Source organism: Sebastes fasciatus, chromosome 11, assembly GCF_043250625.1.
Source record: "Sebastes fasciatus isolate fSebFas1 chromosome 11, fSebFas1.pri, whole genome shotgun sequence".
Lineage (NCBI taxonomy): Eukaryota > Metazoa > Chordata > Actinopteri > Perciformes > Sebastidae > Sebastes > Sebastes fasciatus.
In genome coordinates, this window is record NC_133805.1 from 4,994,567 (window position 1) to 5,008,728 (window position 14,162).

Consider the following 14,162-nt stretch of genomic DNA (forward strand, 5'->3'; position numbering starts at 1 on the left):
TTTCATCAACAATATTTTCCATGTTTGAGGGCTTCAGTAGGCAACACGTTTTTTTATATCATCATCATCACAAAAATCACATAATAACCTTTCAGCATATTATAATTCAAGTGTTCTGAGAGACTTCTGCTCCTCCTCATGGCTCTGTTTTCAGACTTTAAAACATCTAGCCCGTGACGGGAGACTTTGGTCAATCACAGGTCATTTCAAAGAGAGAGAGAGCGTTCCTATTGGCTGTGCTCCGGCTGGTGGGCGGTGCTTGGTATTTCCTCAACTGATCTCAACATGACTGCCGGGTCACAAACATTTTTATTTTACAGTTAAACGGTACATTACAAGATGATTCTGAGAACAAAGTAAACAGACTACGCATTGGAATAGTGATTTGGAGGTTCAATACCATGAACACCAAATAAGTTTGGATCCGGTGTGATTTCACGACAAATTCTGTTCTTTGACTGGTTACAAACAGCTGACTGACAACAGGGAGTTATCAAACTAAACTGTCCTGAAATATTTAAATGGCTTTATAATCATTTTTTTTCATATTTAACGATCTACTTTGAAGCATTTGTGACAAAACGGTTCAATTTCAGGACGTCATCCTGATCCAAAGCAGCCTGGAGCTTTGTATGATACCCTGGAAAAAAGACAGGAAGAAAAGACTTAGTTCATTCTTGTTTATTGATTATAGAAACCTTCAGTTTGTTCACACATCCCATCAGTAAAGTCTGTTAAATGACTCTTGTTACAATGATTTCACGTACAGATTCATTTTCATCCACACAATCAGTTTGTTTGAGCAGAATCTCAGCGATGTAACAGAGAATAATGATTTCCTTATTGATTATGATCATGATAATTACAGTTTCATTAAACATCTCAGTATCTCGTTTGTACGTCGATCTGGACGACAACATTTAGTCTGCCCAACAAATAAATGTGATTCTAGATATCTTTACAAAAAGTGGTGAGAACAGAATATCTATGATAAGAAATAAATCACTAGACCTTCCTTTAAGACCCGTGCAGTGGAAGAGAAACAACAACACACACACACACATATATATATATATACTAATATTCATCAAACATTTAGAGCACAGAGAAGTTTACATTTTCATGCAGAGAAATATCAGTTCAGGTGAACAAAGATCATCATGAGCAGTGAAACAGACACAGGAAGGAGCGCCACCTGAAGACACTCACACATTTACAGAACAACTCATGAGAAGATGTCAAAGCAAAGAGTGTAGAAGCAAAGAGACGGAACTCTGCTGATTTTTTGACAACAGCTGCTGCCGCCATTTTGGACTGAAAACGCTTCTTATATTCATATTTTATAGTTCAACACCGGCCGTTTTGGTAAAATGTGACAATAGAATAGAAATAATTTAGTTTTACTTTTGTACGTCACTTTGTAGGCGGACGTTTTACTGGCATCCGGTAGTCGCTTTCAGTCCAAAATGGCGGAAGCGTAGCTCTGCTGCCGGGCGCTGACGTTGCAATGGAACAAACAATTGACTTTCACTTCTTGGTAATAAACGTTCTTTGGTCAAAGTAGAGCCTGTAATGTTTGATTGACAGCTGATCTCTGTGCAGTGAAGACATGAAAAGAAAAATCAGCTCTGCAGCAACAATGATGGACACCAGATAAGTTTAAGAGTTAAAACACAGAATTTAACCCTTAAATGACTTCTGTCTATTTCAGTTTACACAACTCAGCAGTGGTATCACAATAAAGAAGCCTAAGTCCAGCATAGAGAGGCTCAGTGAATGTGGTCTGGACTCTGTGGAGGAGAGTCATGGTTTCAGAGACGCTGTAGAAGGACAGAATACCTGCACTGTGATCCAGGTACACTCCTACTCTGGAGGACAGAGGACCTGAGACGGGGGTTTGGACATTGTTGTACCAAAATGTATAACTGTTTTGGTCATAACGTAACGCCCAAGATTTGTCATTGTATCCAAACCCACATTCATTCCACCTCCCTGCTCTCCTGATACTCTTGTATGCGACTGCTACATTAACTCCTCCCCCTCTCCACTCCACCTCCCAGTAACAACGTCCAGTCAGACTCTCTCTACTCAGGACCTGAGGCCAATTAGTGAATCTGTCTGGGTGACTAGAATAAGACTGTTGTTGACTCATTAATGTTGCTTTTCTGTTCCCCTCAGATAATAACAGATGTGTGTATGCTGTGTTTGGATCCAGTGTGATTTCTCGTGAATATTGTAAGAATCCAGCTCTGGTCTTGGGCTCTGGTTGTGACAGTAAAACATCCACTTCAGTCACTGTCTGTGAGACGTTTGTCCATTTCTCTCTCAGAACGTCCTGTAGTTTATCTCTGACTTCTGACACAGCCGCCGTCACGTCCTCAAAGTAGCTCAGAGGACGGATATTGATGCTGGATGAGTGTGTAGATTCACTGAGTGGTGACAGTGAGGAGTAGTCGAGTAGAAACTGGTCGTGATCCTCTGTGTGTGACAGCAGCTTCAGCTCAGCGTCTCTCCTCTTCAGCTCAGTGATCTCCTGCTCCAGCTTCTCCTGAAGCTCTTTGACTCGACTCACTTCACTTTTCTGCTGGGATCTGACCTGCTGCTTCACATCACAGCTTCTTTTCTCCATGAGACGGATCAGCTCGGTGAAGATCTTCTCACTGTCCTCCACTGCTTTATCAGCAGAGCGATTGACAGCCTCCACCTCCTGTTGGAGCAGCTTCACATCTTTCTCTCTGTCCTGGATCCTCTGCTGGATGTTGAGTCGACTCACCTCCAGCTCTCTCTGCCTCTCGGTCCTTTCTGCTGCAGCTGAGACGGTGTCGTGGCCTTTATGTTCATCCATTAAGCAGAGATAACAGATACACTGCTGATCAGTACGACAGAAAATCTTCATCACCTCATCGTGACGAGAGCAGATGTTCTCCTGGAGCTTCTTGGAGGGCTCCACCAGCTTGTGTTTCTTTAATGGAGCCACATCATAATGAGGCTGGAGGTGTTTCTCACAGTAAGAGGCCAGACACACAAGACAGGACTTGAAGGCTTTCAGTTTCCTCCCAGTGCAGACATCACAGGCCACATCTTCAGGTCCAGCATAGCAGTGATCAGCAGGAGCAGCTTGGAGTCCAGTCTTCTTCAGTTTCTCCACTAAATCCGATATTATGGTGTTTTTCATCAGGACAGGCCTCGGTGTGAAGGTCTGCCTACACTGAGGGCAGCTGTAGATCTTCTTCTCATCCTCTCCATCCCAGAAGCCTTTAATACAGTTCATGCAGTAGCTGTGTCCACAGGAAGTAGTCACCGGATCCTTCAGTAGATCCAGACAGATCGAACAAGAGATTGCTTCCTGGTCCAGCTGAACTCCTTTCTGCGCCATTTCACCTCTCAGTAGCAACGACTGTCTGAGTTTCACTTCCTGAGAACCGACACTAGTTTGAGCTCTGATGTAATCATCATGTGTTATCTTGGTTACACCAACCTTCAAACTGTAGATCTGAAGGGGAGGGAACAAGGAAATAAGACGACCGAGACGAGCTGTCTGTGTTTGAGAGCAGGAAGAGGAGGGAGGAGTTAACAAGCTATGATTCATTCCAGGACGAGGAGCAGCACGACTGACTACGTCCCAAATCACATACTTTTCCTTTTTACTTTTAGTACACTGTAGCTGCCCTTACAAAGTACGTACTGTTACATGCAGTATGCATACAATATATCTGCTGTGCAGAGGATTGTGGGTCAGAACAGCCAGAAAAGCATGCTGGCTTTCAGTCTGTAAAATGTGACCAGATGTAGTAGGACATCCTGGTAGCTTTGGCATACTGCATTTTGACATACTATGTATAGGGACATGAGAAATCTTTTTTTCTGGCATACTAAGTAGTACACATTACACACACTCCTGAGGCTACAGTGATTATTTTTAAGAAATCTCATAAGCCATTGTTTTACAGCATAATTTTTTGTTTTACGTAAGAAAGTAGAGATAAGTAACCTAGGCAACTAGTGTAGTAATAATAATAATAATAATTTATATAACACTTGTCAAACTTAAATACAAAGTTTTTTCCAGATTAAAAATTTTACAGAATAAAAATTAAAATAAAATAAAATCTCATGTAATATTGGGGCAGCTAAGCTGAAATATTCGTAACAATTGTGCGTTTTGCGATAAAAGCAACAAATTTGGCTCAGATGTAGGTTTATATGTTATGAAAAGATATAGATGTCGGGTCGCTGCTTTTTTGGCCCCTGAGGGACGAATAGGGCCAAATAGGTGCTAAATATTCCAAAATGTTGCAGAAAACTGATTTTATGACTCTTGATGATTTCCAAGGTGCGTTCAAGCTGATGAGATCAGATGTCAGAAGATCACAGGCATGATTTTATTTACCTCTTTATCTTTAAAGGTTACTTTTTAAAAGTTTTTAACCTGAGAAAAATGTGAAAATCAAATAAAAGGAGCGTGGTCACTTCAGGGTCAAACTTCACCCCCATGCCTTCATGGTAGAATGACAACCAATAAAGCAGTAAAACTGACAGATAGCTTGAAATCTGGATACATTTCTTGGTCACCAGTAACCTCTAATCACAGTTAAAGTGATACTGAAAAAAAAAAAATATATATATATATTTCAGGCATGACAGGCGCACTGAAGGGATGGGAAATATTCGAAAGAAAAAGGAAAATAGGTGAAATGTGTAAAGGAAATCGAGCGTAGCGTTAGTTCATGCAGGCCATGAAGTCAAGCGCTGCTCATATGACAGCTGTCAGCTGATGGCGGCCGATCTTAGGCCGGCCAATCGGCTGATGCATCATCTGACAGATCAGCTGATTCCCTTCTAGGCATTCATTGGCAAATTTCATACAGGGCGCCTTATTTAAGCTCCTTCAACCTGGCTACCTGGGCTGCTTCTTCTACAAAGCCGCTCGCAACATGAGAACAACCAGATTTTCCACGTACAAGCTTCAACTTACCCTGCTGCTGGTCATGTCGATTTCCGTCCATGATGACTGAGCTATGGAGTCACAACAACAGCATCCGAGGCAGAGGAAGCCATCGGCAAAGAGAGCCCGTTCCCTATCCGCCGGAGCTCGCATCCGATAAGTAGACATTCAAGTTCTGCTCCCAGCATTTCCTAATGGCCAGTGTCCAGGCTCCTACAAGTCCTGGTTGAAAACCACATCACGGCTCCAGTCGGGTCTTCTAATGAAGAGCTTTTGAAATGTTTTGGAAAGCTTCCATGGCAAAACTCCACCAGCAGATCTTCTCAAAACCTGCGCTCCCAGGAAAGCCGCTGAGAAAAGGAAAGAAAGTGCCCGAAACTCCGCTGCAGTCCCAGCTACGGCCGCTGAGCCGCCTTCCAAAAGAGCACGAGATCCAGCGGTCCAAGCCCCGGTCCGAGGCCCGGTCCAAGGCCCGGTCCAAGCCCCGGTCCGAGGCCCGGTCCAAGCCCAGCAGTCCGAGCTCCAGCGGCCCGAGCTACAGCCCCGGCAGCCGGCTCCCTGGAGCAGGAGGACAACCCTGTCATGACAGCTCTATCCAGCATCCAGTCGTCACTCGCCAGTATGACTCCAGATCCAAGCTTTGAGTCCATGTCGGCATCTCCAGCAAGCCGGCTTCTTTCAAACACGGAAGGGCCATCACCTCTACGCGCGCCGCAGATCGATGACGTCATTCCATCGAGCTTTGATGACGTCATAGTCCCGCGGAGATTTCTGGGAAATTGCAGTCCAAATCTCCACCAGGGTCCATTATTTCCACCTGCTGCTGCAATTTCGCACAATCTGAGAAGCCAAATCCTTGCAGCCATCCTTCATAAAGGGTGCTTCGGTGCTTACACAGACCTGTTATTAGAAACTGTTTTCCTCACAGCATTTTCAGGTTTCTTAAAGGTGGCGAGTTCACTACACGCACCAAATGTTCGATCCTTCGCATGATCTCACTATAGCTGACGTAACCATTAAACACTCAGTATTTCATCATATTTTAAAATTAATCTGAGTCTAATCCCGTCTTCAATGATCCACTATCTGAGATGCCGACCTCAAACCAGCCAATGAGAGTCATTCTTTGTCACAGATGAGGGGAAGCCCATGTCCCAAGCTGGTTTGCCTCACACCTTCGCCTCCTCTGCCAATCATGCGAACTGCCACCAGAACGCTGCACTGCGCATTCTCTCCGCATAGGAGCAGCAACAACAGCAGCATTAACAGCTCTTGTCTCCACACTCGAGGCTTGGGGCCGATGGTCATCAACCGCTTATGAGTGTTACCTCCGGCCGGAGGCTCAAGACATCCTCGAAGCTCAAAAGCTATGAGTGCTCAGTAACTTGCTGGCTATATATAGTAAATGTTACGGCATATCTGCTTGACTCTCTCATTTGACTTTCTAGCCATATGCCTCAGCTTGCAACCTGTGAAGAATCAAAAGGCTTTAATGTATATGTTTTAGTCTAATTAGCTTTTCATTAAGTTTATGCTGATGCTGCTCTACGCTGCTGTTGCTCTACGCTGCTGTTGCTCCAAGTTGCTACTCTATGCTTCAAACTGCTGCTGCTCCACGCTGCTGCAGCTCCACACTACTGCTGCTGCTGCTCCACACTACTGCTGCTGCTGCTCCACATTGCTGCTGCTGCTCCACGCTGCTGCTGCTCCACACTATTGCAGCTCCACGATACTGTTGCTGCTGCTCCACGCTGCTGCTGCTTCAACCTGCTGCTGCTCCACGCTGCTGCAGCTCCACACTACTGCAGCTCCACACTACTGCTGCTGCTGCTCCACGCTGCTGCAGTTCCACACTACTGCTGCTGCTGCTCCACATTGCTGCTGCTGCTCCACGCTGCTGCTGCTGCTGCTCCACGATGCTGCTGCTGTTCCACGCTGCTGCAGCTCCACACTACTGCTGCTGCTGCTGCTCCACGCTGCTCAACGCTGCTGTTGCTCCACATTGCTGCTGCTGCTGCTTCATGCTGCTGCTGCTTCCACTGCTGCTGCTAATGCTGCTCATGCTGCTGCTCCAAGTGCTGCAGCTCAATGCTGCTGCTGTTGCTCCATGCTGCTGCTGCAGCTCCATGCTGCAGCTCCATGCTGCAGCTCCATGCTGCTGCTCCACGCTGCTGCTGCTTCAGCTCCATGCTGCTGCCGTTTGCTCCACGCTGCTGCTGCGGCTCCATGCTGATGCTCCACGCTGCTGCTGCTTCATGTTGCTGCTGCTGCTGTAGCTCCATGCTGCTGCTGTTGCTCCACGCTGCTGCTGCTTCATGTTGCTGCTGCTACTGCTGCAGCTCCATGCGGCTGCTGCTGCAGCTCCATGCTGTAGCTCCATGCTGCTGCTGTTGCTCCACGCTGCTGCTGCTTCATGTTGCTGCTGCTACTGCTGCAGCTCCATGCGGCTGCTGCTGCAGCTCCATGCTGCTGCTCCACGCTGCTGCTTCATGTTGCTTCTGCTGCAGCTCCATGCTGCTGCCGCAGCTCCATGCTGCTGCTCCACGCCGCTGCTGCTTCATGTTGCTGCTGCTACTGCTGCAGCTCCATGCTGCTGCTTCATGTTGCTGCTGTTTCTGCAGCTCCTGCTCCACGCTGACAGAGGAAACTCAAGAAGAAGGATGCAGGAAGCTGGAAGATGTTGGGAGCTGCATCAGACTCGGGTTCAGTTTCCATGACGGAGGGAATTCTTCAACCGTGTAAAAGATTATAAACAGCTCTGCTGACTCGTATGTTCAGAGAGGAACACATCGGTCTGTAGATGATCACGTTTTCCATGTTACAGCCTTAAATTAACCCTGCTGATCTGTCAGTACTACCAGTTCTGCAAAGAACATTTACTCAAGTACTATACTTAAGTTCAGTTTTGAGGTATATGTTTTGAGGTATATGTTTTAGTCTAATTAGCTTTCCATTAAGTCGTACTGCTGGCCCCTCCTGCTGGCTCTTCCATGTAGGCGCATGGAAGGCCAGGGAGGTTTTCTTGGAGTGGTCATTTGGGGCTCCCTGCGCTCCCTGCTTTTAGCTTTCCATGTATGCACATGGAAGGGCAAGGAGGTGTGCTCTCCTTGCCTTATGCTTTCCACGTATGCGCGTGGAACCACGTATGCACGTGGAAGGGTGCAACCTGTGTAGATGCAGGCGAGCTGAAGCTTCATGAAGCATCAAAGCTTTCCAGCATATTGGTTCAGAAGGGTTAATATCTGGATGCATCATGTGCACGAAACCACTGGTGGTCAAAGATTGTAAAACAGGCAGATATGATCTTAACCATGTGATCTATGATATACTGTATTTTACACAGTAAAGGCTGTTCAGAATGACTATATATTACAAGGTAATCCATTTATATCCATATAATATAATGTCCATTTTCTAGTAAGTATATTTTGAGTTATAACATACATGTATATTAAACTGTAATTGTTTTATGCATCTTGTGTGTAAACCAAATCTTGGTCAATAATTGTATTGCAGTGTGGCAGGAGGGGTAATATTAATGTTCTGTGTCACTTCTGGAAAGTGGCATTTGTTTAACCAGTGTACGGGTTTTCACTGGGTGCTCAGCTAGCTCCTCCTGTGGCTCTTCCATGTAAGCGCATGGAAGGCCAAGGAGGTTTTCCTGGTGTGGTAAATTTTGGGGTCTCACTGCTGCGCTCCTGCCTTTAGCTTTCCATGTATGCACATGGAAGGGCAAGGAGGAGTGCTCTCCTTGCCTCAATGCTACCACGTAGGCTCGTGGATCCACGTATGCGCGTGGATGGGCGCGACCTGTGTAGATGCGGATGGCATCACTGTATGTCGTTTGAATCTGTACGGGTTTCACTGGGAGCTCAGCTGGCTCCTCCTATGGCTCTTCCATGTGGGCACATGGAAGGCCAGGGAGGATTGCCTGGTGTGGTTGTTTTGGGGGTCTTTGCTGCTGCTCTCCCTGCCTTTGGCTTTCCATGTGTGCACATGGAAGGGCAAGGAGGAGTGCTCTCCTTGCCTCATGCTACCACGTAGACTCGTGGATCCACGTATGCGCGTGGATGGGCAGGGAGGTCCCAGAACAGAGCCATACCGCCAAATATAATGTATATATTACTGCAATGGAAATAAAGTTCTTTGACTAAAGTGGTCCTGACTGAAATCGAGCGTAGCGTTAGTTCATGCAGGCCATGAAGTCAAGCGCTGCTCATATGACAGCTGTCAGCTGATGGCGGCCGATCTTAGGCCGGCCAATCGGCTGATGCATCATCTGACAGATCAGCTGATTCCCTTCTAGGCATTCATTGGCAAATTTCATACAGGGCGCCTTATTTAAGCTCCTTCAACCTGGCTACCTGTGCTGCTTCTTCTACAAAGCCGCTCGCAACCCACCTCCACCCCACCACCTCCTTTAAATACTGTGTGTGACTAACAATATCATTCTGTGTTATTGATGCTGGCTCTGTTCTGCACCCGTGGGGGTCTTTGCTGCTGCTCTCCCTGCCTTTGGCTTTCCATGTGTGCACATGGAAGGGCAAGGAGGAGTGCTCTCCTTGCCTCATGCTACCACGTAGGCTCGTGGATCCACGTATGCGCGTGGATGGGCAGGGAGGTCCCAGAACAGAGCCATACCGCCAAATATAATGTATATATTACTGCAATGGAAATAAAGTTCTTTGACTAAAGTGGTCCTGACTGAACTAAAAACAGGTGCAGCAGGACTGTACTAGCATATGAATGATGTCAGAGCGGCTGCTGTTAAAGAGTGAAGTTAAACAGTTTCAAGGCCACAAAGTCGTCGTTGCTTTTTGTTTTAAGTCATGACGCAGAGGTGTCGCTATTTTGCATGGCAGCAAAATGAATGTTGACAATGGCTGTATCTGTGGAGGTGTGAGGCTTCCCCGGAGGTCACAGCTCTTATGGACTATTTTTAAGACCACGTCCACATTAAGCTGGCTACATTTGAAAACAGTCTTGTCCTCTGTGAGGATGGAGAGCAGGACGCAGATGGACGTTTAACTAGCTGAGACTCAGCACAGTAACTGGGCTCTCACAAGAAGAGACTTTTATCTGCCTCTCAGTTGTTTTGGTGCATTTTTCACATAAGTTTTCAGATGTATCTGCCTTAGTGTGGACGTAATGCAAGTCTTTTTAAATTGTTGTCCCACCAATATCGGACGTTGGCACGCCTGTACTCATCCCTCCCCCATTTCTCACCTCCAGGTGATGAGTTCAACCAATGGGGAGCTGAATACAGACGACCCCACTGCAGGACACTCCAACGCACCAATCACAGCCAATGCAGAGGTGGAGGTGGCTGATGATACCAAGTAAGGACACACACACACACACACACACGCACACGCACACACACACACACACACACACACAGGTTAAAAAGGACGCCAACACCTGCAACTCTTCTTTTAACCGTTAACAGCAAAAATATCCAAATTTAGATTTATGGTACGTGTCCACAGGGGCGTTTTTATATCACGAGGGGACGCGCCGCTTCCCAGCATTGGACGCCTGATGGGCTGTCACTAGACACAAGGCTCTCTCCACCTTCTATGGGTACCCACGAGTCTCCCCTTTACAGACATGCCCACTTTATGATCATCACATGCAGTTTGGGGCAAGTCATAGTCAAGTCAGCACACTGACACACTGACAGCTGTTTTTTGTTGCCATGTTATGAGCCTGTTTTTTATGCTAAATGCAGTACCTGTGAGGGTTTCTGGACAATATGTGTCATTGTTTTGTCTTGTTAATTGATTTCCAATGAGTAAGTAAAATGAGAAATGATCTCAACATGACTGCCGGGTCACAAACTTTCTCATTTTCCAGCTAAACAGTTCACTAACTTTGAAGCATTTGTGACAAAACGGTTCAACTTCAGGACGTCATCCTGATCCAAAGCAGCCTGGAGCTTTGTATGATACCCTGGAAAGAAGACAGGAAGAAAAGACTGAGTTCATTCTTGTTTATTGATTATAGAAACCTTCAGTTTGTTCACACATCCCATCAGTAAAGTCTGTTAAATGACTCTTGTTACAATGATTTCACGTACAGATTCATTTTCATCCACACAATCAGTTTGTTTGAGCAGAATCTCAGCGATGTAACAGAGAATAATGATTTCCTTATTGATTATGATCATGATAATTACAGTTTCATTAAACATCTCAGTATCTCGTTTGTACGTCGATCTGGACGACAACATTTAGTCTGCCCAACAAATAAATGTGATTCTAGATATCTTTACAAAAAGTGGTGAGAACAGAATATCTATGATAAGAAATAAATCACTAGACCTTCCTTTAAGACCCGTGCAGTGGAAGAGAAACAACAACACACACACACACACACACATATATATATACAAATATTCATCAAACATTTAGAGCACAGAGAAGTTTACATTTTCATGCAGAGAAATATCAGTTCAGGTGAACAAAGATCATCATGAGCAGTGAAACAGACACAGGAAGGAGCGCCACCTGAAGACACTCACACATTTACAGAACAACTCATGAGAAGATGTCAAAGCAAAGAGTGTAGAAGCAAAGAGACGCAACTCTGCTGCTTTTTTGACAACAGGCGCTGCCGCCATTTTTGACTGAAAACACTTCTTAAATTCATAATATTTTATTGTTCAACACCGGCCGTTTTGGTAGAATGTGACAATATAATAGAAGTAATTTAGTTTTACTTTTGTACGTCACTTTGTAGGCGGACGTTTTACTGGCGTGCGGTAGTCGCTTTCAGTCCAAAATGGCGGAAGCGTAGCTCTGCTGCTGGGCGCTGACGTTGCAATGGAACAAACAATTAACTTTCACTTCTTGGTAATAAACGTTCTTTGGTCAAAGTAGAGCCCGTAATGTTTGATTGACAGCTGATCTCTGTGCAGTGAAGACATGAAAAGAAAAATCAGCTCTGCAGCAACAATGATGGACACCAGATAAGTTTAAGAGTTAAAACACAGAATTGAACCCTTAAATGACTTCTGTCTATTTCAGTTTACACAATTCAGCAGTGGTTCCATAACCTAAAGGCCGAAGTCCAGCATAGAGAGGCTCAGTGAATGTGGTCTGGACTCTGTGGAGGAGAGTCATGGTTTCAGAGACGCTGTAGAAGGACAGAATACCTGCACTGTGATCCAGGTACACTCCTACTCTGGAGGACAGAGGACCTGAGACGGGGGTTTGGACATTGTTGTACCAAAATGTATAACTGTTTTGGTCACAATATAACGCCCAAGATTTGTCATTGCCTCCAAACGCACATTCATTCACCCCCCCTGCTCTCCTGATACTCTTGTATGCGACTGCTACATAAATCCTCTCCCTCTCCTCTCCACCTCCCAGTAACAACGTCCAGTCAGACTCTCTCTACTCAGGACCTGATGACATCTAGTGAATCTGTCTGGGTGACTAGAATAAGACTGTCGTACCATCGTTGATGTTGCTTTTCTGTTCCCCTCAGATAATAACAGCTCTGTGTATGCTGTGTTTGGATCCAGTGTGATTTCTCGTGAATACTGTAAGAATCCAGCTCTGGTCTTGGGCTCTGGTTGTGACAGTAAAACATCCACTTCAGTCACTGTCTGTGAGACGTTTGTCCATTTCTCTCTCAGAACGTCCTGTAGTTTATCTCTGACTTCTGACACAGCCGCCGTCACGTCCTCAAAGTAGCTCAGAGGACGGATATTGATGCTGGATGAGTGTGTAGATTCACTGAGTGGTGACAGTGAGGGGTAGTGGAGTAGAAATTGATTGTGATCCTCTGTGTGTGACAGCAGCTTCAGCTCAGCGTCTCTCCTCTTCAGCTCAGTGATCTCCTGCTCCAGCTTCTTCTGAAGATCTTTGACTCGACTTACTTCACTTTCCTGCTGGGATCTGACCTGCTGCTTCACATCACAGTTTCTTTTCTTCATGAGACGGATCAGCTCGGTGAAGATCTTCTCACTGTCCTCCACTGCTTTATCAGCAGAGCGATTGACAGCCTCCACCTCCTGTTGGAGCAGCTTCACATCTTTCTCTCTGTCCTGGATGCTCTGCTGGATGTTGAGTCGACTCACCTCCAGCTCTCTCTGCCTCTCGGTCCTTTCTGCTGCAGCTGAGACGGTGTCGTGGCCTTTATGTTCATCCATTAAGCAGAGATAACAGATACACTGCTGATCAGTACGACAGAACATCTTCATCACCTCATCGTGACGAGAGCAGATGTTCTCCTGGAGCTTCTTGGAGGGCTCCACCAGCTTGTGTTTCTTTAACTGAGCCACATCATAATGAGGCTGGAGGTGTTTCTCACAGTAAGAGGCCAGACACACCAGACAGGACTTGAAGGCTTTCAGTTTCCTCCCAGTGCAGAAATCACAGGCCACATCTTCAGGTCCAGCATAGCAGTGATCAGCAGGAGCAGCTTGGAGTCCAGTCTTCTTCAGTTTCTCCACTAAATCTGCTAACATGGTGTTTTTCATCATGACAGGCCTTGGTGTGAAGGTCTGCCTACACTGAGGGCAGCTGTAGATCTTCTTCTCATCCTCTCCATCCCAGTGGGTTTTAATACAGTTCATGCAGTAGCTGTGTCCACAGGAAGTAGTCACTGGATCCTTCAGTAGATCCAGACAGATCGAACAAGAGAATGCTTCCTCGTCCAGCTGAACTCCTTTCTGCGCCATTTCACCTCTCAGTAGCAACGACTGTCTGATTTTCACTTCCTGAGAACCGACACTAGTTTGAGCTCTGATCTAATCATCATGTGTTATCTTGGTTACACCAACCTTTAAACTGTTGATCTGAAGGGGAGGGAACAAGGAAATAAATGGACCGATTGGAGTGGGTTGTGTTTGAGAGCAGGAAGAGGAGGGAGGAGTTATCAAGCTATGATTCATTCCAGGACGAGGAGCAGCACGACTGACTACGTCCCAAATCACATACTTTTGCTTTTTCCTTTTAGTACACTGCAGCTGCCCTTACAAAGTATGTACTGTTGCATGCAGCCGTTTACAGACAGACTAGTGACACATTACACACACTCCTGAGGCTGCAGTGATTGTTTTTAAGAAATCTCATAAGCCATTGTTTTACTGCTTAATTTTTTGTTTTACATAAGAAAGTAGAGATAAGTAACCTAGGCAACTAGTGTAGTAATAATAATAATTTATATAACACTTGTCAAACTTAAGTACAAAGTTCTTTCCAGA

The 14,162-nt window shown here is 45.7% G+C and overlaps 1 protein-coding gene and 1 pseudogene across 1 annotated transcript; both read right to left on the reverse strand.

Annotated features, from left to right (window-relative positions):
* Window positions 1-665: 665 nt before the first annotated feature.
* On the reverse strand, window positions 666-3,454 carry LOC141776482 (tripartite motif-containing protein 16-like). Its single transcript, XM_074650098.1, has 2 exons — window positions 1,586-3,454; window positions 666-1,483 (listed from the first exon to the last, which is right to left on the reverse strand). Exon 1 carries the CDS (start codon window positions 3,374-3,376, stop codon window positions 1,703-1,705), a length of 1,674 nt encoding a protein of 557 aa, XP_074506199.1. The 5' UTR covers window positions 3,377-3,454; the 3' UTR covers window positions 666-1,483; window positions 1,586-1,702.
* Window positions 3,455-10,923: 7,469 nt separating this feature from the next.
* On the reverse strand, window positions 10,924-13,637 carry LOC141776483 (tripartite motif-containing protein 16-like; annotated as a pseudogene).
* Between the last annotated feature and the right edge of the window lie 525 nt (window positions 13,638-14,162).